At 55.6% G+C, this 18,379-nt stretch overlaps 2 protein-coding genes across 14 annotated transcripts in view; one reads left to right on the plus strand and one right to left on the minus strand.

The window, feature by feature from the left end:
- Nucleotides 1-10,987, minus strand: part of TOM1L2 (target of myb1 like 2 membrane trafficking protein) — a 97,267-nt gene extending 86,280 nt beyond the window's left edge. For all 6 annotated transcript variants that reach the window (XM_037807941.1, XM_037807940.1, XM_037807939.1 and 3 more), the window contains exon 1: nucleotides 10,847-10,987. In XM_037807941.1, coding sequence (XP_037663869.1) covers nucleotides 10,847-10,898 — 52 coding nt within the window. In that variant the 5' untranslated portion in view covers nucleotides 10,899-10,987. The remainder of the gene's footprint in view (nucleotides 1-10,846) is intronic.
- Nucleotides 10,988-11,419: 432 nt separating this feature from the next.
- The window catches only part of DRC3 (dynein regulatory complex subunit 3), a 36,014-nt gene continuing 29,054 nt past the window's right edge, over nucleotides 11,420-18,379 (plus strand). For 7 of the 8 annotated variants that reach the window (XR_005212604.1, XR_005212605.1, XM_037808484.1 and 4 more), the window contains exons 1-3: nucleotides 11,420-11,532; nucleotides 12,154-12,294; nucleotides 14,977-15,152. Coding sequence is in view for 6 of the 8 variants with exons in the window: in XM_037808484.1 (XP_037664412.1) it covers nucleotides 14,993-15,152 (160 nt within the window). In the remaining 2 variants the exon portion in view is untranslated. The remainder of the gene's footprint in view (nucleotides 11,533-12,153; nucleotides 12,295-14,976; nucleotides 15,153-18,379) is intronic. The other variant, XM_037808489.1, reaches the window with a different exon arrangement.

Raw genomic sequence — 18,379 nt, forward strand, 5'->3', positions numbered from 1 at the left:
ATCTGTGCAGTTCACTGGAAGTTATACCTCAATTAAAAATATTGAAGGCATATATATACATATAATTTATTTTAATTGGATACAAAAGAAAGTAGAGTGTCCTAGGGAGGCTGAAGTTCCTAAGAAAAACTAAAAGCCACGTTGTACTCAGGCCTTAGAATGCCCTAAACTTCAGGCCTGGGGGTGAACTTGGCTCTGTCATTCAACCGCGCCTTTCAGATGAACACAGGCAGGACTGACCCACCCAAACCCCCCGCGGATCAGCAGCAGAGCCGTGACCCATCCCAGCCCATGTCCTAGCCTGGGATTATTTTCTGTGTTCTAGATGGGAGCCAAAACAGTAGATGTAACAAAGGATCAAGGGTGACTTTATATGAACTAATTTCATTTGAACCATCAAGCCTGGAACTACATAGCCCCCTCCCCAGGCCCAGTTTAAATCAGGAAATTAACTTTCAAACGATAGGCAAGCGTTTCCCTTCCATGAGGCGGAGCCAGGAAGCCCCCTGCCCTCCCACAGACACCCAGTGACGGACGAGGGGCCGGGCGTGAGTGGGGCGGCACTCAGGGGTCAGGGACCTGGGCTCCTCCCCTGCTGTGCCATGACTCACTGGGGGTCCCCGGCAAGTTGCTGACCCTCGCCAGGCCTCAGATTCCCCCCTGTAAAAATGAGGGGTTGGACCATGATTGCATGGAACTCTGAATAGGAGTGAGGTCTGGTAGGTTTGTACAGGTTAGCATGAAATAGCGATGCATCCCAGAGTAACTGGGAAGAGAATAAAAACACATATCTGCAGGTCCCCCCTAAGGAGCTGGGGAAAAATGCAGAAGTGTTGGATGTCCCCACATGGGTTACTGCTGCTGTTCTCACAAACATTGAGGACCGACGGTTTGGTATGCTGAGCCCTCTATTTTGGGGCTTGCCCCTATGAAGCTCATTACTGCAAAGGAGAGGCTAAAGCTGCTTATAAATGTGCCTAAGAGTCTCCCGCTGAGTGCCTCTTTGTTGCTCAGATGTGATCCCCCCTCTCTCTAACTAAGCCACCTTGGCAGGTGATCTCACTGCCCTCCCCGCTACGTGGGACCTGACTCCCAGGGGTGTAAATCTCCCTGGCAACGCAGGGTATGACTCCCGGGGATGAATCTGGACCCGGCATCGTGGGACTGAGAACATCTTCTTGACCAAAATGATAAAGTGTCAGTGGCTGAGAGATTTCAAATGGAGTTGAGAGGTCACTCTGGAGGGCATTCTTATGCACTACATAATGTCCCTTTTTAGGTTTTAGTGTATTGGAACAGCTAGAAGGAAATACCTGAAAACATCAAACTTCAACCCAGTTGCCTTGACTCTTAAACACAATTGTATAACTATGCAGCTTACAAAGGGTGACTGTGATTGTGAAAACCTTGTGGCTCACCTTCCCTTTATCCAGTGTATGGACAGATGAGTAGAAAAATGGGGACAAAAACTGAATGAAGAATAGGATGGGATGAGGGAATGGAATGATTTGAGTGTTCTTTTGTGTTCTTTTTTACTTTTATTTTTTATTCTTATTTTTATTCTTTTTGATATAAGGAAAATGTTCAAAGATTAATTGTGGTGACGAGTGTATAACTATATGTTGGTGCTGTGAACATTTGATTGTACACTATGGATGACTGTATGGTATGTGACTATATCTCAATAAAACTGAATTTAAAAATTCAAAAATTAAAAAAAAAAAATTTTTAATGCGGGGTTAGGCCACGTGGCGTTCGACTCCTGTGAGTTTTCTGAGCTACGGTTAAGGGTTCCCAGGGCCACACAAGGGTGCCTCGCTCTGCAGAAGCCACCAGCGAACTGAGCTTCCGTGCCCGGCAGCACCGCTCCTCAGACCCCACTGTCCACTGGGACCAGCGACACTCCAGGTCTCCGTTGCCTTCTTCTTCGAGAAATGGCAAAAAGCCTCGGCAGCGTTCTATTCCGCCCTGTCCTTGTCCCCAGCTCTCAAAGACTTGCAGCCCAAGTCTGAGATGAAAGAATCAGTCTCTCTCCATTACACTCCATTTTAAATCAAAACTGAAAACAGGATTTTTGACATGCCTCCCAGACAAGGCCTGTGCTTCATTAATGATTAAAACAGCAGCTGCTAATGTCTTCCATGCAAGGTGGTCGGTTAGACAGCTCTGCATCTGTTGAAATCCCCTCTCTTTCTCCATCCAACACTGTAGTTCCAGAGCAAATCTCCAGAGGAATTAAACCACGCAGTCCCCTTTACTAAGAGAAGTCCCCGTGAGTCTGGAAGAAAGCACATCCTTGATCAATTTCTCAGAAAACGTGCAGGGATGAAGAGGACACGTGACAGTGAATGACACCGGGGGGCTGAAACCGGGTGAGTCATCTATAACCCTGAAGCAGCTCTGAATTTGAGATGACCATGGCCAGGTTCCCAGACTCCGCCATCACTCAGGGCTTTGTTCATGCAATCCCACAACTGCTGAGCGTGGTACTGTGCAGGGATCCAGAGGCCAGCTCTGGAGCCCCCCGGGCCTGAGCTCAAGTCCCTGCCATCACCCAGGTCCTAGGTCAGTCACCCGCCTTCCGGGCTCAGGTCCCGGGTCTCCACCATGCGGACAGTGGCACCTGCCTCCCAGGCTGTTGTGGGGGCGAAAGGAAACGGTGAGTGTGAGGCACCATCGTCTTGTCCGAGAGGCACCAGTGGACTCTACTGGAAAACGGGCAGACAGGAACCAAGGCCCTGGGGGATGTCGAGTCTACATGGTGCACGGGGAGAACTAGCCTGGCACACCGGCACAAAGTGCTGCACACAGTGTCTCATCTGGTCCCCTGACCACTTGTGAGACATGGCACAGCATCTCATCACCAACCACCTGTGAGATACGGCGCAGCATCTCACCTGGTCCCCCAACCACCTGTGACATAAGGTGCAGCATCTCACCTGGTCCCCCGACCACTTGTGAGATAAGGTGCAGCATCTCATCACCAACCACCTGTGAGATACGGCACAGCATCGCACCTGGGCCCCCAACCACCTGTGAGATAAGGTGCAGCGTCTCATCACGAACCACCTGTGAGATACGGCGCAGCATCTCACCTGGTCCCCCAACCACCTGTGAGATATGATGCACCATCTCATCACCAACCACCTGTGAGATACGGCACAGCATCGCACCTGGTCCCCCAACCACCTGTGAGATATGATGCAGCATCTCATCACCAACCACCTGTGAGATATGGCACAGCATCTCACCTGGTCCCCCGACCACCTGTGAGATATGATGCAGTGTCTCATCACTAAGCACCTGTGTTACAGTGCAGCATCTCACCTGGTCCCCCAACCACCTGTGAGACATGATGCAGCGTCTCATCACCAACCACCTGTGTGTTACGGTGCAGCATCTCACCTGGTCCCCCAACCACCTGTGAGATACGGCGCAGCATCTCATCACTACCACCTGTGAGATACGGTGCAGCGTCCCATCACCAACCACCTGTGAGACACGGCGCAGCAAGCATTGCTGTCCCAGTTTACAGACCAGCAAACTGAGCTCGGAACAATTTATTCACTCCCATGCAGTCAGGTTCCGAGGCAGAGGGGGGACTGATTCCAGTCAAAAACAAAAAGTGCCAAATGCTGGAAGGAAACGAAGAGGGTGCAATGGGTGCTGCCGTGCCTCGAGAATTCGTGGGTGGGACTGCGCTGTCTACATGGAATTCCCACTTGGAACCAGGTGAGGCACATTCTTGTCCAATGGAAACAGTCGTGCTTGCTGTCTAAGAGGCTGCGTGACCGGAAGCCCTGGAGCCCGACTCCCTGGGTGTAGCTGGGGTGAGCCTCGGGACCCTGGGCCAGCTTCCCAACCCTCCAGGCCTCCACTCCTTCACTGTAAAACTTTAATGAAATAATGTGTGCCTGGCATATGGCAAGGGGCAGTAAAGGTGGCTAATATTTTTAGCTTCGAAAGGTGCTAAAAAATAAAATTGATTGGAGTGAACAACTGCAGAGTACCCTCTACCACATGCTGTAAAGGCCGCAGAAAAGTAAAAAGTGCACATCCTGCCCTCAAGGAGCCTCGGTCTTATTAAGGATATGAGGAAATGACACAAAATAAAAAACAATAGGAAACAGCCCAGGCGGAAGGAAAGGAATTGACAGGTATTGAGTATATTATTTGAGTGCAGGATACTGCGCTAGGGACTTTACAGACTTGTATCATTTAGTCTTCAAAGACACCTGGAGGGTAAGGGATATTACTGTCTAGATTTTATGGGTGAGAGGAGTGCCAAGTGAGTGAAGTGGGAAACCAGCACTGGGTGACCCAGGAAGGCTGCCTGGAGGAGGGTGGACAGATAGCAGCGGGCCAGCCGACACAAGCACCACATCTGAGCCTGCTTTGCAAAAGGCCCCTCTTCTAACCACCACCAGCTGGGTCAGCAGGAAGGGCCAGAACATCACTTAAAGCTTTTGAGATGGCTGGGTTAGTCCACAAATGCTGGGTGACTTGTCTGCTAGGCCAGGAGCAACAGCCCTTTTCTTTTCTTTTTAACAACCTTTAACTCATGCTTTTCTGGGTTCTGTATTTATACCCCCTTCTTCATCTAATATCCCAAGACAAAAAAAATTGAGAGTGAAATACCTACATATTCCTTTGTGTGAAATAAGAAGAATCTCAATGAGTTCATTTGTAAGAAAAAAACATTACACTGGTTTGTTCCTCCTTTGCATTTTTCCATATTTTCAAATTTTCCTCAGAGGTATCCACTGCTTTTTTGTTTGTTTGTTTTTTAACTTTCCAAGTGCAATTTAACAAGTAGAGAGCAAATTTCAAAGCATATTATAGGTTATGGTTCTACAGTTTCAGTTATTTCCTTATTATGAAACATAACATATATACAAAAAGGTAATATCTTTCAGAGTATGATTTAACTAGTGGATATATAGGATATTTCCAAAGTGATTATGAATTATAGCATCATAGTTTCAGTCATTTCCTTATTGTGAAATCTAACATATATACACAAAGGTATAGCTTTCGAATTACAATTTAACAAGTAGCTATGGAACATATTTATGGGTTACAGTTCCACCATTTCAATTTTTTCCTTCTAACTATTCTAATACCCTAGCAACGAAGGAAAAGAACATTTATACAAAGACTCAGTATTCATACTCCTTTGTTAAATTCCACCTTGTCCGTTGCTAGCCCTTCCTCCAGTTGACTCCTCTCCCGACCTTCAGGGGTGCCTGGGCAGCACCACCCTGGCCTGTTGGTGCTGAACAGGGTGCTGACATCACGAGCCCACTGGTTTTTAAAAGCAGCAGGACGTGAGGACCCGAAGCGTTCGCGCAGCCGGCCCCGGGCAGCGGCCCCTCCGAGGCGGGCGCCGGGCCGGTCTCCGGGCCTCGGGCACGGGAAGCGGAGCAGCGAGGACGTTCTACAACCGTCCAGGCGGTGAAGGACACGGGCCTCAGAACCCCGGCCTTCCTCCCTGCGCCCCAGCACCTCCGCCGCCCCTCGGAGGGACCCGCCTGTCTGCTGCCCACCGCACTGAGGGGGCTCCGACGGTGAGGGCAGAGGGCGCCTGTGGGGGCCGGCAGGGTGACTTCTGTCCACCCACTCCCTCCCGGGAACTCTGCCAGGGCTCCCCGGGGCCTCCGACAAAGGGTCCGAACCCCTCGACCCAGCATGTGAGGTCCCCCGGACCAGGCCTTACCCCCGCTCCCCATCCTACCCTCCAGCGCTCACCCCAGCTGGGCCGCCAGAGCAGCCCCAATCCCGGCTCCGGGCCTTTGCTGGGGGAGCCCTCCAGGCGTCCCTGTCCCTTCCCTTCCCGCCCCCCCCCCGAGGAGCCAGGGCGCCTGGGTCCACACTCCAGCTCCCTGACCTCCGGTCGTGCAACCTTATAGGTTCCGTAAGTTCTCACTGCCTCAGTGTCCCCACCTGCCAAGCCTCTCTCACAGGGCTGTGAGGATGATGACGGGGACACGGAACACGCCTCCCTGGGTGGCTGGCACGTGGTAGCGCAGCACTGAACTTCAAGGGAAACCCACCAGCCGCCTTCAGCCTTCTCCTGACGCCCCCCCCCCGCCCCCTGCTGCGTTTGTCTGCCGGGTCCTGGGCCACCGCTTCTGGTCTCCGCTGAGGCCGGGCCCCGTCCTGGCCGCCCCACCAGGCCGCGATCCCTGGAAGATGCTTAGCTCAGTACAACGGGACAGACACAGGGTCGCGGAAGGAAGGAACACATTCCGTAATCACACGGAGAGTCTGCCCCCAAGAAGACCCAAATTTAATGTCTGAGGGAAGATGAAGAAGAGATTAAAGCGGCAGAAATTTTACCCCAGAGCAATAGCTCCCTAAGTGTGATTCCCAGGCTAGCAGCCTCGCCATCCCTTGGGAACTTGTTGGAAGCTCAGATTCTCAGGCTCCAGCCCAAACCCAGGGCATCACAGGCTCTGGGGCGGGGCCCAGCAATGTGAGGTGCAGATGCCCCCCAGGCGCTCCTGGGACACCAAGTCCTGGACCTGCAGAGCCAGAAGCCGCCCGGCAGCGCGGGACGAGCCCTAGGCCAGGGGTGGATCCTGGGCACCGACCCTGGACCAGGCCTGGCCTTGGAGCCGCAACACCCTCATCGGTGACCCAGGGACAGCAGCGCCCCACTAATCACACACCCTGAGGGGTACAGGGTCTGCGCACAGCAGGAGTTTGGTACACAGAAGCCCCTTCTATTCCTTTTCCCATGCGCCCCACAGGGTTGGGAAAACAAAACGATGGAAGCCAAAGGGGTTCACGAATGCCGATGCCAGGGCAGCAGGTCCGGCTGGGTTCCCCAGCACTCACAGGGCATTGGGAAGTAGCTTATGTTCAGCACCACAGAGTCTACAAATGAATTTCCAACAGAAAAGCTGCTTCCTCATGTTGATTCAAGCAGAGTCGGGAACAGAACTGCGTCCCGTTCTCCGCACACTTGCCCTCTCCCCACTATTCTGGTCAGAGTTACCTAATCACTCACTCACTGACCTTTCTGTCTGGATTTCACTCTTGGAAAAGGATTATCTGGAAACTTTTTCCGGCCAACTGCAAACATTTACAGAGCACCACTGAGCCGGGGAACTCCCCACGTATGACACCCAACTCCAAGCGGTTGTGGAGGGAGGATTAAGACAGTAACATTTTGAAACTTGTTTCAGAAAAGAAAATCAGGAAATAAAAGGAAGTATTTTTTCCTCCTCCATGCTTCCCAGCTTGTCACATCCCTGCTCGCGTGCACTGCTCTCAGGCTACTCGGAACCCCTTCCAGAAGGCAGGCGAGGTGGGGGGAAGGCACGCCAGGGTCACCCATTCCCTGTTGGCCCGGGGTCTGGGTGCCAGCTCAAGATGGGCAGACAGCGCAACGTCAGCACCCACCGAGGCAAGCAGGAGTGGGGTACAGATCCCCTCACCACAATTCAGACCACAACCCTCACGCTCTGGAGCTCGGCCGCACCTCTGGGGCTGCCTTACCCCCACTGCGGGCTCCACAGGGGCAGGTTTCTAACACTTGGATCCTTAGATTCGGGCACAGGCCTGGCACCCAGGGGACACTCACCAATGCCTGTGTAGGGACGGACAATTATTTGGGTATGAGGCCCCAAGCAGCTTCATGATGTTAAAGGGCCCAGAGAGACCGAAAGTTGAGGTCAGTTAAAGAACGTAGCCTTGGACGCCATCCCCACAGAGCCGGGCATGGACCCGGTGATCCAAACCCTCCCAGCCCCTTTGCCCCACTTGGACCGGTGTCCACTACCACGCCCACGTCACGGGTCCCCAGCAGGGGTGAGCCTTCTTCACGCCTGTGAGGTCCCACCGTCCACGGCCCCATCGCTCTTGCCTCTTGCATCCACAACCCAGACTACCCAGTTGGGCGCTTAACTACAGACAAACTTCCCGGCTTCCTGCAACTCTGTTCTCTCTCCAGAAACCAGAAACCCTCTGCGGGCAGGAGCCCCGCTTCCCGGCTCACTCTCTTCCAATCAAGGCAGTGCACTCCTCCGAGCCGCAGTTTCCTCATCTCTAAAGCAGGAAAACAAGAACGCATGCTGCTCCGGGCGTTGCTCCACACGGGCCACAGCCGCGGCTTTCCAGCGCGCCTTCGCGGTTCTTCCGCTCCCGCATCCCTCCCTCCCTCCACAGGCGGCTCGCTCGGCGACGGCGACACCGGCTCGGCGACGGCGACACCGCGTGTGAGCGCAGATGAGTGACGCTGCCTCCCAGGCACGCACGTAAAAAAAAAAAGTTTTTATTATGAACTTTGACCTATATACATAACAGTGATAATTTCAAAGTATGATTTAACAAGCAGTTAGAGAGCAAATTTCAAAGAATGTCAGGGTCACAGTTCCACACTTTGAGTGTTTCCATTATTGTAAAATATAACATACATACAGAAAGGTGTTAACTTCCAATGTACAGCTCAACAAGCAGTTATATAGGTAACTTCAAAAATTATCATGGGTTACAGTTCCACAGTGGCACACACTTTTAAAAAATACCAGATGTCATTAAGAATACTAAATGTCATGAAAATCACGTTTGGGTGGTTGTCACAACAGTACAGGATACACGTGGAACCTCACTCTGTCCGCGGGCCATTTATCTGAACTGAGCTGGGCTGAACTGTGAAATCCCGGGCCGGGCCTGCTGGCTACCCGGCGTGGGGAGCCCTCCCCCTTAAGGGTCGCATGGTGCTGGGGCCTGGAAAGTTCTCAGGTCCCTATGGGCAAGTTGCCTCAGTATATTCTTCCCATATAGAAAATTCCACCCTAATAACTATTCTATTAATAGTTATTACCATAATTAAGTATAATTTGTAATTATTAAAATAATTAATAATAATTAATGCAGCAACAGCCACAATGGATGGAGCCTCTACTCTGTTCCAGGCACTGTTAAGTATTTTATCTGTATTATCTCACCTGCTCCTCGTTCCTCTGCCAGCATTACTACCTTGCTCTCTCTCTCTCTGTCTCTCTTGCTCTCTTTTTAAGCAGATAAGCAGGGAACGGTCACCCGACCTTCTGGAGGCACAGCCAATAAATCAATAACTCTGAAGGGCCAAAATCCAACCCAGGCCTTCCTGTCAGAGCCTCCTTGCTCTTCCTGCTCCCTACAGAGCCCTCCATCCAGCCCTCGGATTTTCATATTTTAAAATCTCCTTTAACTTTTACTCCTCATCAACCTCCTTGGCATTTCAATGGCACAGAGTTTCCTATTATAAAGAAGATATAAAAGAAAAAAAAAGTCCCCTGAAGTTTGGTGGCTCCCTCCATTGGCTGGCTGGAGCCCACCAATAGCTGAGATGGACGGGGCAAGGCCACAGCGAAAGGGCACCGAGGAAGGCGGGAAGAAGACGGGTGACCAGGAACAAGACACCCAAGTGGGCAGCAGGGGACCAAATGTCATCAAGGTGGGAAAAGACTCTTCCAGAACTCACTGCCCACCCGCCCTTCTAAGAGTCGCTTCACCAAAAAGGAAAGAAAGCATCCCAAATGCCAACAGCCAACAGAAGAGGCCCCAATAATTTCACAGGCCCCATTAAAGCCTGAAAAGTGAGCTGGAAAAGTAGGAAATAAATCACTGCTGCCTGCCCCAGCCAAGCCCCAAGGGGCATCAAAGGTCCCTGCTCAAAAAAGATGGCTTACCAGTCCTTCCGTCTACCAGGGGGCACCCAGTTGTAAAAGAAACCAAGCAACATTCCTTCTGGTCCTTGGTTTTAGGAGAAAAGGCAAGCTGCGGTCTTTGTAAGGAAACCCCTTTCACAGTGGCCACTTTGGACTTTACCTATGGCTTGGGCTTTCCCTACCCAGGGTACCGGTCCTCTCCAGTGCCCCTTCCAGATTCCCCTACAGAATTAATGGGTACTCACAAGTACCACTCTCTACCCTGCTACCCAGAGAGTTCAGCTTTGGCAGATTTTATAGGTCAACCTGCAGAGACCACTACAAGGCATATCAAAACTTCAGATCTTCAAGGGTCCTAGCACATCTCACCCCATTTGACAAACACGGGGAAACTTCAAACCTAAAAAGGCCAGTGACTTGCACAAGGTCACTGGGAGGGTCACTGGAAAGCCAGTCCTGGAGTCCAGGCTTCCTGATTCCTGGTCCAGGGCGCTTATCATCAAATAACACAGCCTCCCTTCTTTCCTGGGAGGCACTGCAGGAATGCCAACCTCTGCCAAGATAATCACCCTCTACGAGCCAAAACCCCTCCATCCCATTGCCTCCTACGGCCTGGCGGAGCCGCAGCTCAGATTAGCAGGCCCTAGAGCAGCGGCATCTCTGGGAGGATGCCCATTCTGTGGGTGCTGGCGCCGGAAAGGGGGGACAAGGTGGAGGAAGATGGCTGGAGAGGAGGGTTACTGTCGCGCCGTCCCACAGCGGGCTGGGAGAACTGGGTCCTGGGGACAGTGGCAGCACAGCTGCCGGCCGGATGAGGGTGGGAGGGTGTAGGCCACAGCAGCTGGCACCAGCTCTAGGAGAGGCAGGAAGAACTGGGCTCTGGTGGGTGGGGACGCCCCGGCATCCATCCCTGAGTCCAGGCTGGGCCTCAGGGGTGCCGCCTGGCAGGGTGGCCCTGGCACCCAGGAGGTGGCACCGGCGCCGGCGAGCAGGCCCAGCTGGACCGTGAGCCAACAGGGGCCTCCGGCAAAGGCCCGCCCACAAGGATGCCCGGCCCGCCCGTGGGTGCCCCGGGACCCGCTCGCCGTGGGGTGGCCCTGCGGCCTGGCAGAGGCCCGCGGCCCTCCCCAGCGCCCGGCTCCATCCGCCGCCCCCAGCCCCGGCGCGCGCCCCACGCGCGGCCTTACCGAGGCACTGCCCCACGGGGGTGCTGAACGGGTTCCCCAGCAGGAACTCCATCTTGGGCGGACCACACGGCAGCGGCCCGGGCCCCCGTCTACCGCCGCGGTCTCCGCTGTCCCCCGTCGCGCTCCCGACCAGACTGACACTTGCCCCGGCCCCACCCTCAGGAACGCCGAGCGCCGGGCCCTCGACCCCGCCCCCTGCCGCGCCCCTATTGGGCAGCTGCTGACACAGCCCTCCTCCGATTGGCCTTCACGAAGCCCCTCTTATCCCTCAGCGTCCGATTGGGCCGAAGGGGAGCCAGGTCACCGGAGTCTCCGTCAGGCGTAGCTGCACCTCCCTTTGCCCGCCTCCAAATTAGAGGCTGTGCGTTTTGATTCATCTATCTATTGGTCCATCTAGAGAATCCTGATTTTTATTGGGCAAAATAAAAGTCAATCATCGCCCAAAGGACGGAGAAAAGGTGGGGCTACGTAGAATCCCGCCCACTGAAAGCGTTCATTGGAGAAACATTTGTTTTCTCTGAGGCTGGTTGGTGTTAAGAGTATGTCTCCGCCCAGAAGTTGGTCACGTGGTCCGTCAACTTTCACCCAGGAAGTCAACTTCCTGACTTCCCCTTAGCAACCAAGTGTCTGCCTTTGGTACCCCTAGCAACCGGGGCGACGCGTCTGCTGGACCCAACTCTGGGAGGGTGAGAGCCGGGCTAGGACAGAACTTTTCCCCTTCCTTCCTCTTTCATGCGACCATTTTCCCCGAGGAGTCTGCCCGGCCCTTACCTGCGCTCAGTCCGCAACTTTACGGTCCCGCTGAGGCTCTCGAAGCACGTCAGGCCTGGGTTTTTCAGGCCTTTGGACGAGAGACAAAATGCTAAAGGAGAATTTCCTCAGGGAACAGGCCGGAAGGGATTTAAGGGGTCAAGTGGTCCATCCCCCAGCCTCTGGCTCTTATCCTTTTCCGAAAAGGAAAGTCGCGGTCCACTGATAAACTCGAGTTTAGCGTCATATCCGACCTCTCAACTGATTAAACTATCTTTTCTTATTTTCATTCCTCGTCCTGGCGCTGTAGGAGTGCTCTGGCTGGGAAGATGTCGGGCTCCGTCGGTCGCTCCTTGTCTGACCTCGCACACGTTCCCTCCCCTCCCCGGGCCTCAGTTTCCCTGTCTGGGAAATAAGGGCTTTAAGACTCAGAACTAAGGGGTCCGTGGCCTCCAGAGCTGGCGTGTAATTAGACAGCTGTCACCCGGGACACACGATTAAGTGTTGGTCGATTTGCTTCTTGTTAATTCACGGCCAGTGGGGGTTGTGTGTTTCAGATCCACTTGATCCCAGGTTGTTTCCCGGGACACTTCTGGATCGGTTCCTCCGGAGGAAGCTACCCCACTGGCAGCGGCGTAAATCTCGCCAGTGCTCCCCCACTTCCTACCGTCGGTCTCCATCAACGGCTCTGTTCTAAAGTAAGTCAGCAGGAGCCCACGTGGGGTGGTCAGTGGCCAATTGCTGATAAATCCCCTCGAGGGAGGAGTGTGGACGGTCGGGAGGAACCCTGGGCGCTGTGACGATGATGGGCCCTGGCTGGGTCCTAATTAAGAAGAGGAGCTGCAGGGTCTCATTCTCCGGTCTCTGCCGTGGAGTCGTGGGCACGTTTCCGTCGCTGCTTCTAACCAGCTGCAGTTTTCCGATCTGGAGACGAGGGCGATGAGACCTGTGTATGGATTAAGCTCCCAGGGCTCTCTCCGGTCTACAGCCTACCCGCAACCCTGGTCTTTTGCCTCCCTGCTCTTGCCATCCTCAGCACTGCAGCCAGACGAGTGTCTCAAAGTTAAACTCAGCCCGAGGGGCTTCCTTGGGGTCCTAGGATGACAGTAAAACCCCTGCAGGCCTCTCCGGCCTCGCATCGCCTCAGCCAAAGTGGAGACGTCCTGTTCCCTCCCGCCTCGGGGCCTCACCATGCAGTTCCCTCTCCCTTCTTCCTCCTCGTCCTTCAGAGTTCAGCCCAGTCTCCTCCGCCCAGGCCAGGCGCCGCCAGCGTGTGCTTCCTAGTCCCCAGTGCCTACAGGCTCGCGTGGTTTAGAATTAAATCTTTGTCGGATTAGTTGATCCGTGTTTGGTCGAGGTGAGGAGAGCTCTGTTTCCCTCACGGCACGTGGTGGGCCCTCCGTAAGTGGGTGTGGGAATGAATGCTGTCCAGCAGCTCCCACGCTTACAGAAGGGAAGGGGAAGGCTTGCGCAGGTGGAGCGAGTTACCGAAAGGTGCGCAGTCGGGTTCCCACACCTGCCCGGGCGTGCCCAGCACCTGGCGTGTGACCCGCTGTCCGCAGAGACAGCGACTGCCGGGCTCGACTGAGAGCGAGCGGCATCTGTCGGGGGCCCGGCCTTGGCGAAGTGGGTGACATCGGCAGCTAAAGTTTTGAAATCAGAAAGTAGAACTTTTTTCCCAAAGCGTGGGATCCTTCTGTGAAAAAAGTACAACCATGTTACGGATAACCTCTGCCAAATGCAGCCCGTTAAAATTTCCCCCAAGGCAAATTGATAGTAAGTTACAGAAAACCTTGGGGAGACTCATCGCAGAGGAGTGGGGTGTTGGAGAGAGGCAAGGGACTGGAAACCTCGTTGGAGGCTGAAATGAATCAGCCCGAGAAGGAGGAGCCAGTGACGAGAGACTGGGGAGAGTGGGAAGAAAGGGAGCAGGTCTTGTGGGGTGGAGGGCTACATGGAATCAAGGGCTGCAGAAGGGTGAAGGCACGGGATTATTTGGTCATGGACCATCCAGAAATGGGGGCATAGCTGCATCCCCGTGGATGGGGGGTGTGGAGGGGGGCAGCCAGGCAGCAGAAGCCTCCAAGACCAGGCTCCCTGGGTTTGCAGTGGGCACCATCAGCCCAGTGTCAGGATTCTCTCCAGCAGGGCCCAGGGGCACAAAAGCCAGGGGCAGGGGGCTACCCAGCGCCAGGGGCCAGCCAGGCAGGTAGGACACGAGGGTCGGAAAGCCCCGGAGGCCCGGATGTTGGGGGAGTGTGCAGGCAAACTTAGGAGGTGAAGTCTGGGAGGGGAGAGACAGAGGGGGAAGGTGAAGGGGAGAAGGGAGTTTCCAGGAGGGTCAGGAGGCAGAGTCTGGGCGTTTCTTGGAGACTGGCAGGAGAACGTGCTTTATGTAAGCCTCAGCCCTTCAGTTCCTGCCGAGGGGCTTGGTGAGGTTGAGAATGAGGGTGGGGCTCTCCGGCTTCACAGGACCGTGACTCTGTCTGGCAAGGGACGGTAGCCCAGTGGCTGCCCCCCACTGTGACTGAGCGAATCCACCAGGCAGATCCCCTGCTTTGCAGGCGGCATCTCAGCCAAAGCCTTTTGGACCATTAGCCACAGAAACCCACTTACGGGAAAGAGGATTGGACGCAGACGTCCAGCCGAGCACCAGCTCACAGCCAGGCCCCACACGGGGCCCAGAGTGAGGGACAAGAAGGCTGGCAGGAAGAAGGCAGCCTCGGTCCGTTTCGGTCCGTCTGTCATGCTTCTCTTTTTCTGGATCACCCAGGCTCTTGTCTCTACTTTCCTCCGTATGCCTGCCACATTCCCCTCTTGCTTGTTCTGCTGGACCGTGGGCCTGGCTGCCTCAGCACCCCAGGCTGCCGCAGGTCAAGCGACCAGCTCTGACTGGCACTCTCGTGCCACGGCCCCATGGTCACAGTTCTCAGGGGGCAGAATAATAGCCGGCAGGGGCAGCATGTGGGGTGGTGGGGGCATACACGTGTGGCTGCCTTGGGAAGGGGGCAAGGCTCTCAGAGAAGGGGCAACAGGGTCAGTGGTGGGCGCCAGGAAGCCCAGACAAGGTTGGGGGCAGAGCCCAGAGGCCCAGGAGACCCCTGTGGACCAGTCCGATGGGCCCAGTGGGCACCACAGCTGGGGTTGTGCGGCCAAGGGTCCGGCTACTGAGGGCTGGCTGCCAGGCAGGGCGGGCCCAGGTGGCTAGTCGAGGCCCTCAAGTGAGCAGGTGACACTTGCTAACCCCCAGTGGGTGGGCCAAGGCGGGGGCAGGCCTCAGCATCCGTGGCCAGCCCGAGTGCGCCACAGCACCTGCAGGGGAGACCCCGGGCCTGCCCTGTCCTCGCACAAAGGCAGAAGCGGGTTGTGGTGCTTTTCAGGCAGGCACCAGGCAGGATGAACCGGCTGGGCAGCTCCACGGAGCCGCGCGTGATGGACGACGACCTGCTCAAGCTGGCTGTGAGCGAGCAAGGCCCACGGGAGGAGGCCGGGCAGCTGGCCAAGCAGGAGGGCATCCTCTTCAAGGACGTGCTGTCCCTGCAGCTGGACTTCCAGAGTGCGTATCCCCTGGGGGACCTGGGGGGCCCGGGCGCCACAAGCCACAAGACTCCTCACCAAGCCCACAGCCCCCAGGCCCATGTCTCACATCAATGTTTTTTAAAATGAAACACTCCCCAGAAGTGGCTAAAAGTGCGATTAGCCACGTTATCCTTAGCATTTGAATCTCCATAACACTCCTGATCCCCAATAAGAGCAGAGAAAAAGATAAACGAGCCCCAGAGGCCCCGCGCTGCTTCCACCAGGCCACGGCACAGCGCATCGGGGTCCTTGGAACGGGGTCCCTGGCAAGCAGAACCCACAGGCGTGGTCCCGGCAGCCGGGAGCTGGAAGTGGGGAGCCCGGGAGGAAGAGGCGGGTCTGGCACTGGGGGAACCGCTGCAGAGGGGGCCACAGGGCCACAGGGGGAAGGTGTGGCTCAGAGCGGTTTCCCTGGCCGTAGGAGGGGGCTGGTTGGGAAGACGAGGGGAAGAGCTGCGCTGAGAAGGCCAGCGAGTCGGGGCAGAGGGGGCACGAGGGGAAGCGAGAGGGGCAGGCGGGGCTTGGATCCTGGCACCCCTCCCTGTGACCCCTGGAGTAAGGCCGTACCGGAGTGACGTCTAACTCCCGTGCCTGCTGGGTCCCGGGCCTGCCCGGGCCGGGTCATCTCGTCAACCTCGAGGAAGGACCGGGCCCTGCCTCAGCCCAGCCCTGGGGTCTGCCCAGCTCTGCAGGGGGCTGACCACCCACAGGGGCCTCGTGTCTCCCACCTGGAAGGGCTCAGTGCACCGTGGGCCAGCTGGCGCTTGGGGCGTTTAGCGGGCAGCCCCCCTCCTTTTGCTTCCCTCCCACCCCCTGCACCTGCGTTCACTCGGCCTTTGCGTGCCAGGGGCTGCTCTAGGCACTGGGAACTCAGGGAGCAGAAAAGACAAAAAACGTGCTCTGCACGGATCTGACACTCAAGAGGGACAGTGGGGTACAAATAATAAATGAACCAAGTAAGGAAAACAGATGGGATGTAGAGGTGATGTGGGCTGTGGGGAAAAACAAAGCAAGGAGAGGGCCCCCCAGAAGGCAGCGACTGAGCGGTGACTTGAAGGACAGGAACCCTTGTGTCCTACGGGTGGGAGCAGAAAATGGAAAACTGGAGAGGGGGTAACTGCATCTCCTCACCTACACGGAGAAAGGGGGTAACTGCAGGTTAGGGTTAGGGTTAGGGTTAGGTTTCTCTCCTAAAGGGAGAAAGGGGGTAACTGCGGCTCCTCTCCTACCTGGAGAAACACCGTGGGACCCGGCGTTTCCAGCCCTAGGTGCGGTGCGTGCCCGGAGCTGGAAGCGGGGACTCAGGTGTCTGCACACCGCTGTGCACAGCAGCAGCCCCAGTGTCCGTGCACAGATGAACGATAACAGAACGCGGTTTAGACGTGCGATGGAGCATTACTCGGCCATAAGAAGGAATGAAGCTCGGGGGCTCGGGACCACATGGGCGAACCATGAAGACACCATGTTGAGTGAAATAAGAAATAATCAGACAAAAGGGCAAATAATGTCTGATTCCATTTATATGGAATAACTGGAGTATACAAATTGATAGAGGCAGGAGGAAAGTTGATTGGAGGGTGCCGGGGGCGGTGCAGAGCTCCTGCCTGGGGTGCTGGATGGTGGTGATGGGAGCACGAGGTTGTGAGGTGATTACCAGGCTGAACTTAGGCCTCAGGGCGGTTCAAACGAGGCAGGCGCGTGCCTGGCATGCCTGGAGCCCCGGGGAGGCCGGGGAGGAGGGTGAGCCGGGTGGGCGGCTGGGGAGAACGGGGTCAGGGCGGGGAGAGTCAGGGCCAGTGGAAGGGGACCCGGGAGAGCCCCCGCACAGGAGAACAGGCCGGAGCGGGGCCAGGGCGGCGGGCAGGGTCCAGGTGGCGGCAGCGGAGGCGGCCTGAGGGCAGACTCTGAAGGCTGAGCTGGCTTCCGGGCAGTCCTGTCGCCTGCATGCAGGCCGGGGCGGGGAGGACAGGAGCCACCCAGGCGGAGCCGCAGGGTGGGGTGGGGGCTGTCGATCAGATGGGCCCAGGGAAATGCAGACAGGGTGGAAGGAGGCTGCGAGTCCCCGGGGCAGGGCGGGGACGGGGTGAGTCTCGTTCTGGGAAACCTGGCCTAGGACAGGGAGCTGGAGAATGGGCAGCGCCCCCCTCCCAGCCCTGGGCACCCAGGAAAGGCGGGCGGGGCCACTGGCCTTTGGGAAAAGCTGGGCCTGGGTCCGAGAAACACTGTCCACTCACCCCACCAAGGCTGGGCAGAGGGCAGGGTGGGGAGGGAGCACCCAGCCTTCCCCAGGGAGACACAGGGCAGGCCCTGCCCCTCTGGATGAACAGGGAAACTGAGGCCTGGAATGTGTGGCTGCCGAGAGTACTTTCTCACCCCTTTTACTTGGGTTGTTCTAGTTGTTTTAATGAGCATATGTTGTGGAAATCATGACAAAAAGCAAATAGAGGAACAACAGGGAATGAGGCTTCTAGAAAACACTGGGGGACAAGTTTAGGCCTTTAGAATCATATTTGTCCAGTATTTATTTATTTATACTTAGGTGTCATTCAAAACTGTTTTGGCTGTAAAAGTGATAGAAACAAAACCCTAACTGCCTTAGAGAGAAAAGGAGATGACTTGGCTTGTGTAACAGGGATAGGTGGTCTTCAGACATGGCTGGATCCAGGCGCTCGACCCCATCAGGAATCTGTATTGTTTGGGTCATGTATCCCATTCCTTATACCAAATGGACGTTTGTGGTTTTCCCCTCATTTTTCTGCCCCTAACATGCCTGTAGATATCTTTTTTGGTATAGAAACAAGTGTGTCTCTACAGACAGATCCCAAGTAGAAAACTTACAGGGTCAAAGGGCACAGACATTTAATATTTTATTGCATGTCACTAAGTTGCTCTCCAAAAAGGCTGAACTAGTCGACTGACCCTCCTGCCCGCCATGCACACGGAGCGTCCATCCTGCAGTCTCGACTCGTTTGTCACCCCGCAGAAGGAAGGCCCCTTGTTGGTGCCCTGGGCCACAAGCTGTACCAGGCTCCCGAGGAGCCCCCGACGGGCCCGACCCCACGCCAGCAGCAGAGCTGATTGCTCCCCAGGGCACTAATAGGGGGACAGCGCCCCCCATGGGTGGGGGTGGGGGGTCCCTTTGTACAGTTAACATCAGCTGACTCCATCCTTTGATGTGCTCGGACGAAACCCTGACGCTGACCC

Source organism: Choloepus didactylus, chromosome 18 (genome assembly GCF_015220235.1).
Source record: "Choloepus didactylus isolate mChoDid1 chromosome 18, mChoDid1.pri, whole genome shotgun sequence".
NCBI lineage: Eukaryota > Metazoa > Chordata > Mammalia > Pilosa > Megalonychidae > Choloepus > Choloepus didactylus.